This window comes from Cnephaeus nilssonii (genome assembly GCF_951640355.1).
Source record: "Cnephaeus nilssonii genome assembly, chromosome: 5".
In the NCBI taxonomy this organism is placed as follows: domain Eukaryota; kingdom Metazoa; phylum Chordata; class Mammalia; order Chiroptera; family Vespertilionidae; genus Cnephaeus; species Cnephaeus nilssonii.
Genome location: NC_137076.1, coordinates 20,591,447 through 20,612,432, shown reverse-complemented (window position 1 = coordinate 20,612,432; position 20,986 = coordinate 20,591,447). Strand labels below are relative to the sequence as shown.

General features: G+C 40.9%; 1 protein-coding gene across 1 annotated transcript; it reads left to right on the top strand.

The window, feature by feature from the left end:
- Positions 1-15,597: 15,597 nt before the first annotated feature.
- LOC307099292 (olfactory receptor 7A10-like) lies at positions 15,598-16,551 on the top strand (the record flags this gene model as incomplete). The annotated part of the gene is made up of 1 exon (XM_079770642.1): positions 15,598-16,551. The coding sequence occupies one exon, from the start codon at positions 15,598-15,600 to the stop codon at positions 16,549-16,551; it is 954 nt and encodes a 317-aa protein (XP_079626768.1).
- Positions 16,552-20,986: the final 4,435 nt, after the last annotated feature.

The window sequence follows — 20,986 nt, the reverse complement described above, 5'->3', positions numbered from 1 at the left end:
GCAATAGGAGAAGAATTCCTGGGCACTGGCCTGGGTCCTACGACTTGTTCCTCAGACCAGAGCCATTGTTATGACTAGATGGATCCTTATTATGATTGTAACAACCATCATGGAGCTATGAAAATGTAAGATTTATTAATCACAGGGCCAGCATGCCACACAGGAAAGTGTGTGTGTGTGTGTGTGTGTGTGTGTGTGTGTGTGTGTGTGAGAAAGAGAGAGACATACAGACGGAGAGATAGAAAATGAACTTCGACTGAAGGGCTCTGCCTGTATTGAGGTCCAAGACAGGAGGGCTAGGCTTTTGTGGGTTCACTTTTTATTTAAAATATAAGAGTTGGAATTAGGACAGGGAAAGGAAAAGCAGGATCACCCAAATGGTCAGTTATCTAGGTTACTCAGGGTTTTCTACAAGGGGAATTTTATAATATGTTAATCGTGTGTAAAACTCACAAAAATTCTGTGTTTAATTCCAAATAAACTTTGCTTCCTAGATATATCTATTCTTTAATGTGAATTCCTTCCTTTGCTTGTATTGAAATTGTTTCTAATTAAAAATAAAATTGCATATATTCCAAGTTCCAAATTAAATTAAAAATAAAAGGGAAACATCATGGGTGGTGGCAACGTGAGGGCTTATGTAGTAGCACTGTCATACAACTGGCAACATGATTATCGGAGATGGATGTCTCTGAAAAAAAGCTTAGTCAGGTACTTGTGTTACAAACATGCTCTTGTGTTTCATACTTAATTTCCAGTTTTTATTGTCTTATTTAGCTGAGGGTCCAATGTGGCAATTATAATAAGAACCACAAGGGTCCATCTAGTCACAATATTGACTCTGGTCTCAAAAAAAGTAGTAGGACCTAGGACAGTGGCCAGGCATTCCTACCCTATTGCATCATTATCAATAGACTGAGACTTATAGGGAACAATCATAACTACCATAATTACTGGCAAAACTTGACTATCAAATATCTATCTCCGAGTGGAATCTACTTGGAAGCATACATGAGAGGTTCACAGACAGAAAGAGACAGTGAGGTACCGTTTATATGGCATTCTGAGCTAAAGATGAGGTAAAGCACCTGGGGGTACAGAAGGGAGGGAGGACATTGTAGGACAATAAGAAGAAAAGATGCTCAGTAATTAGGAATTTTCCCTGCCCTAGATAAATGTCACAAAATGTTATCTCTGGTGATAACTCTTATTATTGGCAAAACTCAAAATTTAATTCTTTAAGGGAGTGGTAAAAGTTCCTACCTGGAAAATAAAAGGGAGTTCAGAGGGAGTGTGCAAAATAGAAGGTTTTTATAGGAAAGAGGAGGGACAAAGGAGCTATTAAAAACAGAGAAAAAAGGGATTATTTGAGGGCCATGACATCTTTTATTTGGAGGAAGAGGAGAGGAAGGATTTCTATCAGACAGATTCCCTCTTCTTTCTGTATGAGATGGGGAGGGCCCAAGTGACACATTACCTTACTGGTTCTTGACCAGAAAATTCAAGGCTGGTTCATTAAAATTAAGCTTCTGGGATATGTTTTAACTTCCATTAAATCCCGTATGAAATCTGGATTTAGCATCATGGGTTTGTAACTGGAGTGATGCCGTTTTGGGCCTGTGGTTTTCTCTTTAACAATAGTATGCACATTAACAATATTAAACACAGAATAGCCATAAACACAGAATATCTTTCCATTTATTTGTGCCTTTTTCAATATTTTTAGCAATGTTTTGTACTTTATTTCTAGGTATTTAATTCTTTTTGATGCAATTAGAAAAGGAATTGTTCTCTTAATTTCTCTTCTGACTGTTCATATAGATGCGAATGTTTATTACATATTTTATATCATGTATCATTATTGAACCTGTTTATCGGTTCTAAGAAATTTTTAAAATAATTTATTGGAGTATAAAAACATAAAATAAACTGAATATACTAGTACTTAACAGCAATATTTGCTGATTTAAAGGAGTTATGCAAAAATTAAGAGTTCATACTGCATGGGTTCATATATATAACTCAAAAAACACACAAAAGCTTTAATTGCTTTGTTATATAATTATAAAACATGTAATTAGCCTTATCCTCTGTTTCCTTATTTCTGCTGCTGATGTGGAATAATAAACGTAATTTGCTAGATATTGGTAGAAATAAATAAAATGTTTTTAAACATAAAGTATGTCTAATAACTCTTCCATAGGTAGGAAGTGTATGTACATTTGTATGTGATTTTCTTTCAAATAAACAAAACACATAAAGACATAACACAGACACACTAATATTCTCACCTTTAATGTTGAAAGAAAATTTTAAACAAATTTGGTGACAATAGAAATTAAAGAATGAATGATTAAATTAAAATGAAACTAATGTAATTTAGATACAATGGTGTTAACATAGAAGGTTGACCTTAACTTTAGTAACAAATTACATTTCCTACAGTAACGCACAAAGACCTCAAAGTCAGAACCACGTTTACTTCTGTAACTGAAGTGTTTGTCCACCAGGCACCAGGTGAGTCACACACACTGAACATGAGATGTGTAGTGGAGAGATTAGATTCAATTTATTGGTAGCACCGTGCAAGGAGAATGGAAAGTTAGTGCTCAAAACCTGAACTCCTGGTTCCTTTACTGGCAGTTGGTTTTAATGGGTGAAATTGGGATAGGGGTCTTCAATGGGTGATCAGCTCATGTGTATATTCTGATTGGTTGGAGCAGGTGTTACAATGATATACTTTAGGAGTTCTGATCATCAGTCATCCAATGGTAGCTAGTCTGGGGTTTATGTCACTGTGATCCATGATAGTCAGTGGTTTTTTCTACCTGGTAGGATATTTTAGTTCTTATAAAACCAACTCAAGGTATATGTCCCTATGTTATCACAAATTCCAGAGGGGGGACTAGTGCCACAAGACCCTGATTTATGTCTGAAAAAGTTACTTTGGTGAATATAAGGAAAAGGTACTCAGGTCTGTTTCCTTGCAAGTGAGCCATTGGGGGTAGGAGTTTGGTTAAGAAAGGATTCTGTTTTGGTTTCAATTTTATAAAATTGGGAATTACTAGATCAGTTAATGGAGCAGAATCACCAAATTGACTTTAGAATTTTTTTCTTCTACTTAATGTGAAATTTCAACACAAATGCCCTTACCAAAGAAAGCTAATAGAACGAATTAAGAGTTAAAATTGCATTTTCTCCAAAAACTTGTTATTTGATAAATGTATTAAATTCCTGCTGCTGCTGTAACTAATTACAGCAGTGGGGTACAAAATAAACAATTTTATGCTTTTACTGTCTTTGCGATCAGAAGCCTGAAATGCATCTCAATGGACTAAAATCAAAATGTCCAAAGGGCTTGGATTCTTCTGGAAGCTTCATGGGAAAATCCAGTTCTCCTCCTATTCCAATTTCTCATGTCCACAAGCATTCCTTGGCTCATGACCCCTTCTCAGTCTCCAAAGTCAACAGGGTAGCACCTTTCCTCTGATTTCAATTATTCTTCCATGTTCGATGACCACGGTGATTACATTATTTCCACCTACATAGTCACAACCAACGTTCTAATTTTTTGGAATTTTTATGAATTTATTTGAGCCAAATGGACAACTGCCGGGAAGCAAAATCTCAATGGATTGAGAAAATGCTCCATAGAATGGAAACTGCAGATTATTTCATACTTTATTTTTTATTTTTGTTTGAGTCCCAATTTTAATGTCCAACAGTTCCGAGTCCCCGTTTCAATGTCAAACAGTTCCTTATGTGTACATGTCAGCAATGATATCTGGATGGTGGGCACATGGTGGCAATGCAGGTCCGACCCTCTCTGGTTTGGTCCTGGGCAATCTGCAGCGACGCACAGCTGATGACTGCTAGCATGGCAAGGCGTCGTCAGCGTCTTCCATCTCTGGACTGTTTCTCCTCTTGTCTTCTTGGTTGGAGCAGACCTGTCAATTCCTCTCTGTTGCAGGAATCCACATGGTCTTGTAGTTGTTTTCTGAAAATATACAAACATATTCTCGACCAAAAGTTAATAAAGGAATCTTTTCTATATAATTGATTTGGGATCCTTTTTATTTTTGCCCAAATGATTTTCCTTTGTCTTATTTAGACACCGTGTGTGTTTTTCATGGGTGTCTTGCTGTTAGCATTACAAATGAAAATTAATTTTCTAAAGTAAAAATTTTCTAGATGTAATTTACTTATAGGATATTTTTCCTTACATGATATTACCCTATTATCCCCCCTTTTATTGATTAATGGAGGCTTTTGTAAATTTTATAATGCAGTCTTGATAACTTTAAATTTTAATTTTTTGCTCAAAAATATGACTGCTTTAGGTTCATTGCATGTTCAGGAATTTTACCATGAGATGAACTACCAATAGAAATTTTAGTTACTACTTTAGGAACAGCTTTTTGTCCAGTACAATTAAATTTTCTTGAATATTCACTTATTTCAATTAGCCTATTTAAATTAATCTGAAAACTTGATTACTATTTTACTGTCAAATTTAATACTCTACCAACAATCTTAGTTTACCCTGTAAATATTAGTGGAAAGGATTATTTGCATTCTTGAGTAGGCCCTGAGCATTCCTGGTGCTAGGCTGGATTTAGATATAGGGCAGCTGCTGTTGGCCAAGTCTCTGTCTGTTACCTGGATCCCAATCTGAGCTGGGCCAAGTCTCTGTCTGTCACTTGTGTCCTGATCTGAGCTTGGCATGGGAAGCAAAGCAGCCATGGGGGCAGGACACCTCCGTCAGCAGGGGTGAGGGTTCAGGCCCCTGCAAGGTTGGGGGGGGTGAGGGTCTGTGCCCCACCTCTGTTGACCCCCAAGTTCTCTCCTGATGGCCCCTCTGCGACTGTGCCTGTCTTAGGTTGTTCCTTCCCTGAGGAATCTTACCTGTCTCTGGCTAACCAGTCATCTTCCGGGGCTAAGCAGGGTGATGTGAGGTTCAGTTCTGTCTCCTTGGTAGCCTATGCCCCCATGGCCTCCACGCCCAGCACCTGCCTTGGGATCCCCTCGCCTGCTGGCGGGGCCCCAGCACTGATCACATATCTCAGGGAACACAGGTTTCTTCTCCAGGGAGGGCCCAGCTCACATGATTGGGCGAGAGACAGATTCATGGTACCAGCCACCACGAGGCTTCAAGCTCAGCATGAACAGAAAGGTCAGGCAACAGCTGAGGACAATTGGATTGTGAGAAGAGGTTCCCTCTTGGCAAAAAAGGCAAGAGGGGCCAATATAGAATGCTCAAGTGCCTTCCCAGTGCCTTAATTCTTTCTGAAAGGGATTAAATCCTTTCATGTCCTTTTTTAAATTTCTGCCAAACATTCAAAGAATTAGTTTGTAAGTTTGTTTGGGATAATTGTGCAATATGCTGTTGTAAAATATCTAAAATTATAATGACATTGTAGAATAATATCATGTAAGGATATTCTTTGCTCTAGGCCATGGCAATTCAATTTCAGACTGGCTGTCAATTACTTTTTGTAACTTTATATAAACTTTGTCAGGGAGGCAAAAACACAAATTACTTACTTTAGTTCAAGAGGCCAAATATATTGACTTTCAATTACAATCCTTATGACTTTTGAAGGAAACTTCTCTTTGTTTCCTTCCAAAATAATTTTCAGGCTACAGAGAGTTTCATTAAAAATCTTTGTCACATGAAACAATTTCTCTTAAGGTTATGGTGACCACTAGTATGGATTAGATTTAATATTTTATTTTTATTTTTTTTTATAATTTTTTTAATTTTTATTTTTTACATATGTGTCCTTATTCCCCCATATAGCCCTCCACCCCCCACTTATGCCCCACCCCCTTGTTATCTGTGTCCATTGATTACGCTCATATGCATGCACACAAGTCCCTTGGTTGATTACTCCACCTTACCCTCACCCTCCCCTACCTTCCCTGAGGTATGATGTTCTGATCGACGTTTCTCAGTCTCTGGATCAGTTCTTGTTCATCAGTCTATGCCGTTCATTATATTCCAAAATGAGTGAGATCATATGGTGTTTATCTTTCTCTGCCTGGCTTATTTCTCTAAGCATAATGCTCTCCATCTCCATCCATGTTGTTGCAAATGGTAGGAACTCCTTCTTTTTTACCACAGCGTACTGTTCCATTGTGTAGATGTACCACAGTTTTTTAATCCACTCATCTGCTGATGGGCACCTAGGCTGTTTCCAAATCTTAGCTATGGTGAATTGTGCTGCTATGAACATAGGGGTGCATGTATCCTTTCTGATTCGTGTTTCTACTTTATTGGAATATATTCCTAGAAGTGGGATTACTGGGTCAAACGGGAGTTCCATTTTTAGTTTTTTCAGGAAACTCCATACTGTTCTCCACAGTGGCTGCACCAGTCTGCATTCCACCAGCAGTGTGAAAGAGTTCCTTTTTCTCCGCATCCTCACCAGCACTTGTCCTTTGTTGATTTGTTGATGATAACCATTCTGACAGGTGTGAGATGGTACTGCATTGTTGTTTTGATTTGTATCTCTCTGATGATTAGTGACTTTGAGCAGGTTTTTGTATGTCTCTTGGCCTGACTTCTGTCTTCTTTCAAAAAGTGTCTATTTAGATCAGTTGCCCATTTTTTGATTGGATTGTTTATCTTCTTTTTGTTAAGTTGTATGAGTTCTCTGTATATGTTGGAGATTAAACCCTTATCATTGATATCATTTGCAAATATGTTCTCCCATGCAGTGGGCTTTCTTGTTGTTTTATTGATGGTTTTCTTTGTTGTGCAAAAGCTTTTTATTTTGATGTAGTCCCATTTGTTTATTTTCTCTTTAGCTTCCATTGCCCTAGGAGTAGTATCAGTAAAGAAGTTCTTTTGGCATATGTCTGAGATTTTGCTGCCTGTGGATTCCTCTAGTATTTTCATGGTTTCCCGTCTTATGATTAAGTCCATTATCCATTTTAAGTTTATTTTTGTGTATGGTGTAAGTTGGTGATCTAGCTTCATTTTTTTGCATGTATCTGTCCAATTTTCCCAACACCATTTATTGAAGAGACTGTCTTGACTCCATTGTACATTTGTGCCTCCTTTGTCAAATATTAATTGAGCATAGTGATTTGGGTCAATTTCTGGGTTCTCTATTCTATTCCATTGATCTATATGTCTGTTCTTGTGCCAGTACCAGGCTGTTTTAAGAAATGTGGCTTTGTAATACAGCTTGAAATCTGGTATTGAGATCCCATCTACTTTGTTCTTCTTTCTCAGGATTGCTGCAGCTACTCAGGGTCTTTTTTTATTCCAGGTAAATTTTTGGAAAGTTCATTCTAGGTCTGTGAAATATGTCATTGGTATTTTGATGGGAAGTGCATTGAATTTATAGATTGCTTTGGGTAGTATGGACATTTTGATGATGGTGATTCTACCAATCCATGAACATGGTATGTTCTTCCATCTGTTTATGTCTTCCTCTATCTCTTTTTTCAGTGTCGTGTAGTTTTCCATGTATAGGTCTTTTAACTCCTTAGTTAAATTTATTCCTAGGTATCTTAATTTCTTTTAGTGCAATGGTAAATGGGATTGCTTTTTTAATCTCTCTTTCTGTAAGTTTACTATTGGTGTATAGAAATGCCATAGATTTTTGGGTGTTAATTTTGTATCCTGCTACATTGCCGAATTCATTTATTAAGTCTAATAATCTTTTGATAGATTCTTTAGGGTTTTCTATGTACAGTATCATGTCATCTGTGAATAAGGACAGTTTTACTTCTTCTTTTCCAATTTTGATGCCTTTTATTTCTTCTTCTTGTCTGATTGCAATGGCTAGTACTTCCAGCACTATACTGAACAGGAGTGGTGAGAGTGGGCATCCCTGTCTTGTTCCTGTTCTTAGGGAAAATGGTTTTAGTTTTTGCTCCTTGAGTATGATGTTGGCTGTGGGTTTGTCATACATGGCTTTTATTATGTTGAGGTATGATCCTTCTATTCCCACCTTGCTGAGAGTGTTTATCAATAAAGGGTGTTGGATTTTGTCAACTGCTTTTTCTGCATCAATTGATATGACTATGTGGTTTATATGTCTCAATTTGTTTATATGATGTATCATGTTTATTGATTTGTGAATATTGTACCATCCTTGCATCCCCTGGATAAATCCTACTTGGTCATGGTGTATGATCTTTCTGATGTATTGCTAGATTCGATTTGCTAGAATTTTGTTGAGGATTTTGGCATCTATATTCATGAGGGATGTTGGCCTGTAATTCTCTTTCATTGTGTTATCTTTATCTGGTTTAGGTATTAGGGTGATGCTGGCTTCATAGAAGGAGCTTGGAAGTGTTCCTTCCTCTTGAATTTTCTGGAATAGTCTGATGAGGATAGGTTTTAGTTCTTCCTTGAATGTTTGTTAAAACTCCCCTGTGAAGCCATCTGGCCCCGGCATTTGTTTGCTGGAAGCTTTTTGATGACTGCTTCAATTTCTTCCATAGTTATCAGCCTATTGAGATTTTTAGAATCTTTTTGGAAGGTTGTATTTTTCTAGGAATGTGTTCATTTCCTCCAGGTTGTCCATTTTGTTGGAATAGCGTTGTTCATAGTATTTTTTAACAATCCTTAGTATTTCTGTGGGGTCTGTTGTTATTTCACCTCTTTCATTTCTGATTTTGTTTATTTGGGTCCTCTCTCTTTGCTTCTTGGTGAGCCTCGCTAGAAGTTCATCAATCTTGTTTATCCTTTTGAAGAACCAGCTCTTGGTTTTGTTGATATTTTGTATTCTTTTTTTGGTCTCTATGTCATTCGTTTCTGCTCTGATCTTTATTATGTCCTTCCTTCTGCTCACTGTGGGCTTTTCTTGTTGCTCTCTTTCTAATTCTTTGAGTTGTAGAGTTAGATGATTTATTACCATTTTTTCTTCTTTTTTGAGGTAGGCCTGTAGAGCTATAAACTTCTCTCTCAGGACTGCTTTCATTGTGTCCCATAGGATTTGCAATGTTGTGTTTTTATTGTCATTAGTCTCCAGGATGTTTTTAATTTCTACTTTGATCTCATTGATCACCCAATCATTGTTTAATAGCATGCTATTAGCTTCCAAGTGTTTGAATTTTGGGGGGATGTTTTTATTATAGTTTATTTCTAATATTATGCCATTGTGGCCTAAGAAAATGCTTGATATGATTTCAATCTTTTTGAATTTGGGGAGACTTTGCTTGTGACCCAATATGTGGTCTATTTTTGAAAATGTCCCATGTGCACTTGAGAAGAACATATATTCCGTGGCTTTGGGGTGAAATGCTCTGAAGATGTCAATTAGGTCCATTTGATCTAGTGCGTCATTTAGAATTGCTGTTTCTTTGCTGATTTTTTGTCTAGAGGATTTATCCAGTGATGTCAGTGGTGTATTAAAGTCTCCTACTATGAGGAGGGATCTCAATACCAGATTTCAAGCTGTATTACAAAGCCACTGTTCTCAAAACAGCCTGGTACTGGCACAAGAACAGACATATAGATCAATGGAACAGAATAGAGAATCCAGATATCAACCCAAACCACTATGCTCAATTAATATTTGACAAAGGAGGCATGAACATACAATGGAGTCAAGACAGTCTCTTCAATAAATGGTGTTGGGAAAATTGGACACACACATGCAAAAAAATGAAACTAGATCACCAACTTACACCATACACAAAAATAAACTCAAAATGGATACAGGACTTAAACATAAGACGGGAAACCATAAAAATACTAGAGGAATCCACAGGCAACAAAATCTCAGACATATGCCAAAAGAACTTCTTCACTGACACTGCCCCTAGGGCAATGGAAGCTAAAGAGAAAATCAACAAATGGGACTACATCAAAATAAAAAGCTTTTTTACAGCAAAAGAAACCATCAACAAAACAGCAAGAAAGCCCACTGCATGGGAGAACATATTTGCAAATGCTATCACTGGTAAAGGTTTAATCTCCAACATCTACAGGCAGCTTATGCAACTTAATAAAAGGAAGATAAATGATCCAATTAAAAAATGGGCAACGGACCTAACAGAATATTTTCAAAAGAAGACAGAAAGAAGGCCAAGGACACATGAAAACATGCTCAAAGTCACTTATTATCCGAGAGATGCAAATCAAAACAACAATGAGGTACCATCTCACCCCTGTCAGAATGGCTATCATCAACAAATCAACAAACGACAAGTGTTGGCGAGGATGCGGAGAAAAAGGAACCCTCGTGCACTGCTGGTGGGAATGCAGACTGGTGCAGCCACTGTGGAGAACAGTATGGAGTTTCCTCAAAAAAATGAAAATGGAACTCCCATTTGACCCAGTAATCCCACTCCTGGGAATATATCCGAAGAAACTAGAAACACCAATCAGAAAGGATATATGCACCCCTATGTTCATAGCAGCACAATTTACAATAGCTAAGATTTGGAAACAGTCTAGGTGCCCGTCAGCAGATGACTGGATCAGAAAACTGTGGTACATCTACACAATGGAATACTATGCTGCCATAAAAAAGAAGGAATTCTCATCATTTGCAGCAACCTGGATGGAATTGGAGAATATTATACTAAGTGAAATAAGCCAGTCAATGAAAGAAAAATACCACATGATCTCACTCATTTATGGATAATAAAGAACATTATAAACTGATGAACAAAAAGATAGATACAGAGACAGTAAAGCAACAAACAGACTTTCAAATTACAGGGGGAAAGTTAGGGAGAGGTGGGGGAGATAAGAAATCAAACGAAGGACTTGTATGCATGCATATAAGCATAAACAATGGACGCAAAACTCTGGGGGGTGAGGGCATGTATGGGTGTGGGGGGGGAATGGTAAGATATGTACACATATAATACCTCAATAAAAAAAAAGAAATCCTTATCCAAGATTATGATTATTTCTTTTAGATCATCTGTTCTCAGGGAGCAGGTGGACATCCATAGCCAGCAGGTGGACATCCCATAAGGGTCCCAGACAGTGAGAGGGTGCAGGCTAGGTTGAGGGACCAACCCCTCGTGTGCATGAATTTTCATGCACCGGGCCTGTAGTAAACACATATTTTTTTAAGGAAAGGAAAAGTTGAAATGTGTAGACAGAATTCCAATCAACACCTATTCCTTATTCCAATTATAACTTTGGGTAGATCACTAAACTCCTTCCAGCCCCATTATGCAATGGAGAATGAAGTTCATAGAATGGACTTTTCTAAAATGTAAATCAAACAAAACCTGTAAGATACTATAAACAGATGATATGGCATAAGTTATATAACTATGGCTCCAAATTAACAAAGGTCTTACAATGTGGGACTAAATAGCAGCTCTTATCTTCTGATACAAGTATGAAATTTCTCATTGATTTGATAAATGTGTCATGAAGCCAAGGACTCTGACTTTACATCAAAGTCACACAGTTCCCTCCCTTGTTGAAGAGAGAAACAGCAATTCTCTGGAGGTATCACAATCAGTGCTTTCAAAATCCAAGGTTCCTAGTCAAGCCAGTTTCCTTAGTCTTGGACCTTTGAGAAAATGTAATTCAAAGTTGGGTAAGGTGCTGGGAGATGAGACCTCAAGAGGGTCATGGAGAAGGAGTAACAAAAACAGGATTCACTTAACATCTAACCAGGTCCCTGGGGAGCAGATAATCGGCAGGAAGTATTTCCATTCTGTTGAGACCAGTATATCCCACTGGGAAACCAGGTGCGCAGAGGTGGGAGAAGCAATACCAACAGGTATCTAATGAGCACATAAAGGAGGAGTAATATCTCCTCTGTAGCAGACTGGCAACATGTGCAAGGTTAGGCTGGAACAGTACATATTTGTGGGTTTTTTTGGAGTCTCAAGTCTGACTCTGAGACTAAGGCTTGACGCCTTCCTGCTCTTTTGTCTGAGAACAGAGCTTCAGTCTCCAACATTAACCATCCAAGGAGCAATTCAGACTTCTACAAGGAGCCCTTCCTTTCAGAGACCCAACCAGGTGAGTCTGAGAGTGCAGCAGATGCTGTGGGAAGATTCAAGGAATGCATCCCAGAATTTCTCCCTGAGGAAACCTGAGAGCCTAACCAGGCCAGCTCAGAGCTGAGAGACTGCCATAAATGTTTGCTAGGTAGGCGAATAAATAGTTAATACATTTAGTATGCTAAATTAGTTTCCTCCTAAAAACATTGCTGTTTGGCATAGAATTGCTTTATATATGTATAGATGGATTTAGGGGAATGGATGAAAATGTATTAATTTTGTGTGGTCAATTCCATCAGTCTGTCATATTGTGTCTTCTCCCATTACTTTTAAACATAAACAGTTCTACATCTTTCACCTTGGCAAAAACATTCTTTTGCAATCAATTAATGATCTTTTCCATCCATTTTCTCAGCATAATCTATTTATGTTTACATAGGAAGAAATTGTAATTGTAGATACTGCTTACTCCACTGCCTTTTAAAAGTATATTTTTGTATTTTTATTTTCACATCCTTGCCCATATATCTGGCATTGGAGGCCTATACTGATGTGATTAAAGTTTTGTGGGGCGGGGGGTTTGGCTCTTCTTTGTTTTACAATTTTATTCCATTTTATTAATGACATTATTTGAATACACAATATTAAACCATGTTTATGTTCCCCTGCCATTTATTATATTATGAATATCCCATACCTTAAGGTTTTTCCATATAAAAGCACACATTTATAAAACTACATAAATGAACAAAGTCAGTGAGCTCCCTGCGCATTTGACCTCACATTATACAAAGAAGGCCCAGTATAATGAAATAAGTGTGCTATAATATTGAATTCATAGGGGTAAATATGTAAAGAAATGGGATCAATTGTTGTGGCATAAACAGGATTTTATAAAAAAAAATGTTCAGGGATGATTTGTAGGTTGACAAGGAACAGAACCAAGACTAGTACCCACCCATCAGTTGTGTCACAAAAGAGAACAAAACTCAAAGCCAAAAATTGCAAAGGAAAGATGCTATTGAGCCATATAAACACCAGAGTGATCTAATAAACGTGGCATAGGTGCAGGAATCACAATTAGATCAGAGGCTGGGGAGGACACTGTGATGAGGCCCCTGAAGCAGTGAAGTTCCAGTTGGTGTGTGGTCCCTTGAGTCCCAGGTAACTTCAGCACCCACGCTGTCCCCCTGTTCTCTCTTCACCTGGCTCTCTGCTGGGCTTTTCACTGTTATTTTCCCTCTCATTATCAGGAAATGGCCTTTTAAGCTGTCCTAGCATTTATTGTGTTAAATTCCAGATTTGTTTTCACTGTTTCCCAAAATAAGACATGCCTTTTACATTGTGACCCAGCATTTTTGCTCGCGCACACTCACACACACACACACACACACACACACACACACACGCATGCATGAGTGAACAAAGGGAGCCATGAAATGATTATGTATGTACCCTCACTGTGTGTGACACACTCTAACACTTTCTTTTGTGCCTCCTTGATTCCATTCTATTTCATTCTTACAACTATAATCTGACACCCTAATGGCTCCTGATCTCAGAATATAGAAAACTTCCTCAAGCATGTCCTCCACACCTTACTTCATAGAATCCTGTCATAGAATACATGTTTGTTCACTCACACTAAACTAAATCTGAAGGGGGAGAATGAGTTTGTATAACATGCTATATGCCTCAGGTACTCACAGTCTAGCAAGGAACACAGACAGGTAATTAAAAGTCTCACCATGGGTGCCCTAACACTTAGATTAAGAGCATGAGAAAGTGACCTTTTCCTGTGCTAATGTTAGGAAAAGAAAAGGTTCATGAAGGAGAGAATCCAGTCGCTCTGAAGAGGACTTGGAGTTTGGAGGGTGGAGAGGGGGGTGAAAAATTCCCAAACACCAGTGGGGAGACCCCAAGCAGAGGAAAGCAAGCCCATAAAGGCTCTGAGGCCTGAAGCTGTGGTGTCAGGAGAAGCAAGAGTCAGGATCAATGTGTAGGAGACCAGTGTGAGGGAGGCCAGGGCTCTGTGAGGGTGGAGCTGGCTGAAAGTTCACAGACACTTGAGCCTCATGTTTGAAGCTATGGAATTTTGGCTTCTATCTCCAGTGAGGTATGACTAGGGGAGAAATTTTAATCAGAGAGTTCAATGATCAGCATTAAAGTTCTCTCAGAGTCAATGTGTGCATTTGGCTAGCGGGGTGCCCACCTATTAGATGGGAGAGATGACTGGAAACTGAAATATGTCTGTGGAATTGGAGACCGAGGAGTTGGGAAGCAATAAAGACATTTGAGATGTAGAATAATCAGCCTCATCCCATCACAGTGGTTACTATTCATTTACCAACAAGAAGGAAGTACACCAAACTCTCTACGTACAGCATATTGATTATCTGTCCACAATCATCAACCAATGGATACTGCAATCTTCACCATTAGGTGAAGATATTAACAATTATTAACAATTATTAATAATTAACAATTATTAGGCTGTAGCCCTAATCAGTGGATAGAGCATCAACCTGAGACTGAAGAATCCCAGGTTCAATTCTGGTCAAGGACACATTCCTGGGTTGAGGGCTCCATACCCAGTAAGGAGTGTGCAAAAGGCAGCCGATCAATGATCCTCTCTCATCATTGATGTTTCTATCTCTTTCTCTCTTTCTCCTTTACTCTCTGAAATCAATAAAAATATATTTTTTAGAAAAAGACAAAGAGAGAACCTTAAAAGCAGCAAGAGAAAAGCAGTTAGTTACCTACAAGAGAGCACCCATATGACTCCCATCAGATTTCTCAACAGAAACGTTGCAGGCCAGAAGGGAGTGGCAAAAAGTAATCAGTGATGAATATCAAGGACCTACAACAGAGATTACACTACTCACCCAAGTTACCATTTATAATTAAAGGTCAGATAAAGAACTTCACATACAAGAAAAAGCTAAAGGAGTTCATCACCATCAAACCAGTATTACTAGAAATGATGAAGGGTATTCTTTAACAAGAAGAAGAAAAAGAATAGGAGGATGAGAAAGGAAGGAGAAGAAGGAGGAAAAGAGGAAGAGGAGGTTGGGGTGGAGGAAAAAAAGAGGTAAAGAAAAAGATCAAAATCATGAACAATAGAAAGGCAATAAAAACATATCTATCAATAATTGAAACTAAAAATCAACATAAATGAACAAAGAATCTAATGAACAAAATAAACTGATGAACAAAATAGAACCAGAGGCATGGAAACATGAAACACACTCATGAATCTCAGAGGGAAAGGGGAGAGTAGGAAAGAGATTAACCAAAGAATTTATATGCATATATGCATTACCTATGGACACAGACAATAGGATGGTGAAGGCCTGAGGTGGAGTGGGAACTGTGTAAAGGGGGTGATGGGGTGAAAAAGGGGGACATCTGTAATACTTTCAATTATAATGATTTTAAAACAAACAAACAAAAAAAACCTGTGTAATCCATGACCACCTTAGAAAAAAGGTCTGAGGAGGACAGAAATTACTAATCAGAGATGTGATATGTTGAAAAAATAGATATTAATTACTTTACTGCAAAATACAATTGTAGCATATCAACTATGTTAGTAATAGCCATTTGTTTAAAAAATGATCATGCTATTTTTTCTTTACTGCTAGTCACCTACACCCCATGAGACGAGGCAATGATACCCCAATTTCAGAATTTCTTCTTCTGGGATTTTCAGAGGAACCAGCACTGCAGCCCCTCATATTTGGGCTTTTCCTCTCCATGTACCTGACTACTGTGTTGGGAAACCTGCTCATCATCCTGGCCGTCAGCTCAGACTCCCACCTCCACACACCCATGTACTTCTTCCTCTCCAACCTGTCCTTGGTAGACATCTGTTTCACCTCCACCACCGTCCCAAAGATGCTGGTGAACAACCTGACACAGAGCAAAGTCATCACCTATGAAGGCTGCATTACCCAGATTTATTTTTTCCTACTATTTGCAGTGTTGGATGACATCCTCTTGACCGTGATGGCCTATGACCGCTTTTTAGCCATCTGCCACCCCCTGCACTACATGGTCATCATGAACCCCCGGCTCTGTGGACTGCTGCTTCTGGTGTCTTGGATCACAAGTGGCCTGAATTCCCTGTTACAAAGTGTAATGGTATTGCAGCTGTCCTTCTGTACAGATATTGAAATCACACACTTTTATTGTGAAATGAAACAGGTCGTCCAACTTGCCTGTTCTGACACCTTTCTCAATAACATGGTGATGTATTTTGTAACTGCACTACTGTGTGGTGGTCCCCTAGCTGGTATCCTTTACTCTTACTCTAAGATAGTGTCCTCCATACGTGCAATCCCATCAGCTCAGGGGAAGTATAAGGCATTTTCTACATGTGCATCTCACCTCTCAGTTGTCTCCTTATTTTATGGTACCAGCCTAGGAGTGTATCTCAGCTCTGCTGCTACCCAAAGCTCACACTCAAGTGCAGCAGCTTCAGTGATGTATGCCGTGGTCACACCCATGCTGAACCCCTTCATCTACAGTCTCAGGAACAAAGACATAAAGAGGGCCCTGAGAAGATTCTATGGGATGGCAGGTACAAAAGGGACAATCATCCTGAGGTAGAAAAGTGCTCCAAGACCCAAAACCAGAAATTGAGATTCTTTCATCAGATTGTAGTTTTCAGACTTGTTCCTTGTGTTCTGTCCTTGAATTTCCTTTGTTTGTTTCAACTCTTCTATACAATTTAAGTAACCATTTTATTAAGCTTTCTGCTTTGTCTGGTATATAGACAGTTGTTCCCTTTGTCTTTTTTTACCTTCACAAAGTTTTTTCCAACCTTCATCAGAAATATTTGGAAATTTTCATTTAATTCAATGGCAACATTGATGTCTTAACAATAATTTCTTCTCAAATAACATGTATCATTGTAAGTAATTTGTTCTTGTGTTCACCATGTTTCCCTCATTCTTTATACATCAATATCTTAACTGATCGTCCTGATACTGTACACTTTATAGTTGTTCCCTATAAGTCTCATTCTTTTGATAGTGATGCAATAGGATAGGAATGCCTGGGCACTGGCCTGGGTCCTACTACTTGTTCCTCAGACCAGAGCCATTGTTATGACTAGATGGATCCTTATGATCGTTATTATGATTGCAACAACCATCATGGAGCTATGAAAATGTAAGTTTTATTACTCAGAGGTGTAGCATGCTCACATGCCACACAGGAAAGTGAGTGTGTGTGTGTGTGTGTGTGTGTGTGTGTGTGTGTGTGTGTGTGTGTGTGTCTGAAAGAGACAGACAGACAGACAGACAGACAGACAGAGTGATAGAAAATGGACTTTGACTGAAGGGCTCTCCCTGTATTGAGGTCCAAGACAGGATGGCTAGGCTTTTGTGGGTTCACTTTTTCTTTAAAACATAAGAGTTGGAATTAGGGCAGGGGAAGGAAAAGCAGGCTCACCCCTGTGGTCAGTCATCTAGGTTACTCAGGGTTTCCTACAAGGAGAATATTATAATATGTTAATCTTGTATAAAAATCACAAAAATTCAGTGTTTAATTCCAAATAAACTTTGCTTCCTAGATATATCCATTGTTTAATGTGAACTTCCTTTCTTTGCTTGTATTGAAATTGCTTCTCATTAAAAATAAAATGGCATATATTTCAAGTTCCAAAGAAAATTAAAAATAAAAAGAAAACTTCGTGGGTGGCGGCAACATGAGTGCTTATTTAGTAGCAGTGTCATACATCTGGCAATATGATTATCTGAGATGGATGTGTTTGAAAAAAAGCTTAGTCAGGTACTTGTGCTACAAACATGCTCCTGTATTTCATACAATTTCCAGGTTTTATTGTCTTATTTAGATGAGGGTCCAATTGTGGCTATTATAATAAGAACCACAAGGGTCCATCTAGTCACAATATTGACTCTGGTCTCAGAAAAAGTAGTCGGACCTAGGACAGTGGCCAGGCATTCCTACCCTATTGCATCATTATCAATAGACTGAGATTTATAGGGAACAATCATGAACTACCATAGTTACTGGCAAAACTTGGTTACCAAATATCTATCCCCAATGGAATATACGTTGAAGCATATATGAGAGGTTTAGAAATAGAAAGAGACAGTGAGGTACCGTTTATATGACCTTCTGAGCTAAAGATGAGGTAAAGCACCTGGAGCTACAGAAGGGAGGAAGGACATTGTAGGACAATAAGAAGAAAAGATGCTCAGAATTAGAAATTTTCCCTGCCCTAGATATAGGTCACAAAATGTTATCTCTAGTGATAACTCTTATTATTGGCAAGACTCAAAATTTAAATTCTTTAAGGGAGAGGTAAAAGTTCCTATCTGGCAACTAAAGGGGAGCTCAAAGGAGATGTACAAAATAGAAGGTTTTTATAGGAAAGCGGGAGGGACAAAGGAGCTATTAAAAACAGGGGAAGCCCTTAGATGGGCTGAACCCCCACCTAATGTTGTCACCAATGATACCAAATACCTTGGTCATCCAGGAGGACCATGGGTGTGGCAAGGAAGTATAATTACACAGGGTTTGCCACCCAGCTTCCCTTTTGTAGGACACAAAATCAAACCATGGCTCCTTTGTGTGTAAAATTAAAAAGAGGTTTCTGGGAGAAACCAAGATGGCAGCATAGGTTAAACACCTAACCTGCAGCCTGGCACAACAATTTCAAAAATACAACTAAAAGTGAAAACGGACATCATCCAGAACCACAGGAAAGCTGGCTGACTGAAATGCCCACAACTAGAAGGAAAGAGAAAACCACAAGGAAAATCAGAGGAGCTGTAAAAGCCTAAGGTACAGAGACACAGGCGGAGACACGGGTGCGCGTGCGTGCGGCAAGGACAGAGCTGGAGAAGACGGGGCGTTGACTGCCTGGCTGGCGTTCTCTGGCGGGAAGGAGATAAAAGCTCCAGATTGCGCTGAACCCCAGCTCCGACTGCACTGAACCCCAGTTCCGGGTGAGACCCTGGGAAGCCAGGCTCATACTGCGGGAATCTGGGCTGTAAGGCGGAAACACAGGGGGAGCGGCAAAAGGCAGAGCTCCGGAGGTGCGCGCGTGAATGCGCACAGAGGACAGACTGTTGCCTGTGCCGCTGAATTGCCCTAGCGGTAAGGAGACAAAAGCTACGGACTGCGCTGAACCCCAGTTCTGACTGCACTGAACCCCAGTTCTGGGCGAGACCCTGGGAAGCCAGGCTCATACTGGGGAAATCTGGGCTGTAAGGCGGAAACGCAGAGGTGCGGCGAAAGGCAGAGCTCCGGAGGTGCGCACGGGAATGCGCGCAGAGGATGGTCTGTTGACTGTGCCGCTGAATTGCCCTAGTGGGAAGGAGACAAAAGCTCTGGACTGCGCTGAGCCCCAGTTCCAACTACACTGAACCCCAGTTCCGGGCGAGAATCTGGGAATCCAGATTCATTGGGGGAGAGACTAGACTGTTTGCCAGCGGGCGAAACTCCAGGGCGCCTTTCTCTCAGAGATGTTTGCAGGGAATACAGAGGGACACTGAGACACAGGAACCTCATAGGGCAGGGCTGACGGGAAGCCAAGGCTGTAGGCTCCACCCTGAAACTCCTCCCCATCCAAGCTGAGCACAGAGGCTTTCACAATTTTGCAAGTCTAGTTGAATAAGGCTGTCTCCCAGCGTAGACACAGCTGATCCTCACAGCCAATTGGACTGGAGGTCAAATCCTCCCAGTGTACCAACAGCAATCAAGGCTTAACAACACCAAGACTTTGCACTCAGCCCACAAAGGGGGGTACCAAGAGCGACCACCTAGGGAGATTGGGGAAGCTGAGCTACCGGCCCCTATAGGTCACTGACCACACAAAGCCACTCCATCAACATAGGGAGGCAGCCAAAATGTGGAGACACCGAAGCAGGTCACAAATAGAAGGGATGGAGGAAAGTAAACTAATGGACAACACAATGTTCAGAACCGCATTTATAAGGTTACTTAAGAATCTTCTGGAGGACCAAGATGGCGGCATAGGGCAGATGCCTGATTGTTGCCTACCACAACAATTTTGAAACTACAACTGGAAAACAGAGCAGACACCATCCAGAACCACCGGAGGGCTGGCTGAGCGGATGCTCTACAACTAGAATAAAAGAGAGGGGGACGCGGGATGATGCTGATGCCGGTGAGCCAAAGATCACACTTTAAGAACTACAGCTCTGGTGACACAATGGCGGCCTGGAACGTGCTCGGCGTGGTTCCCCCGGCGGTCTCCTGCTGAAGGAACGGCTCCGCTCACTGCCGAGCACGGACAGACGAGCCCCTGGGGGACATGGGGTGGGAGACTTCGAGCTTGCTGACCTCCGAGTCATTTGAGAATCTCTGCGCCCCGGAAGTGGCCAGGTGCGCTCGCCTGGTGACTGGTCGCCGCTGCAGACCCGAGTGCCGCCGCAGCGACCTCGGACCAGCCCACCGCCGCTCACCAGGTGCACCGGAGCTTCGCCGAGCCCGCCCCCAGTGAGTTCCGCGGCAGCCGCCCCGGAGCTTTGAGAAAATGGCCGAAGGAATTGCTGAGAGGGAATTGACTGACAGGAATTGGGATCAAGAAGATGAAGCCCTGCTGGGTCCCGGGTCCGGGTGGGGCCACGCGCCCCTGGGTCCGGGCGAGGCTGGGACCCGGGTCAGGGTGAGGCTGAGTCCCGGGTCCGGGAGAGGCCACGTGCCCCTGGGTCCGGGTGGGGCTGGGTTCTGGGTCTGGGTGAGGCCGTGCCCCTGGGTCCGGGTGAGGCTGGGACTCGGGCCCTGGTGAGGCTGCATGCCCCCGGGTCTGGGTGAGGCTGCGCACCCCTGGGTCTGGGTGAGGCCGCGCCTCCCTGGGACCGGGTGAGGCCGTGCGCCCCCAGGTCCAGGTGAAGCTGGATCCCAGGTCCGGGTGAGGCCGTGCACCCCTGGGTCCAGGAGAGGCCACGTGCCCCTGGGTCCAGATGAGGCTGGGTCCCGGGACCGGGTGAGGCTGCACGCCCCCGGGTCCAGGTGAGGCCGCGCACCCCTGGGTCCGGGGGAGGCT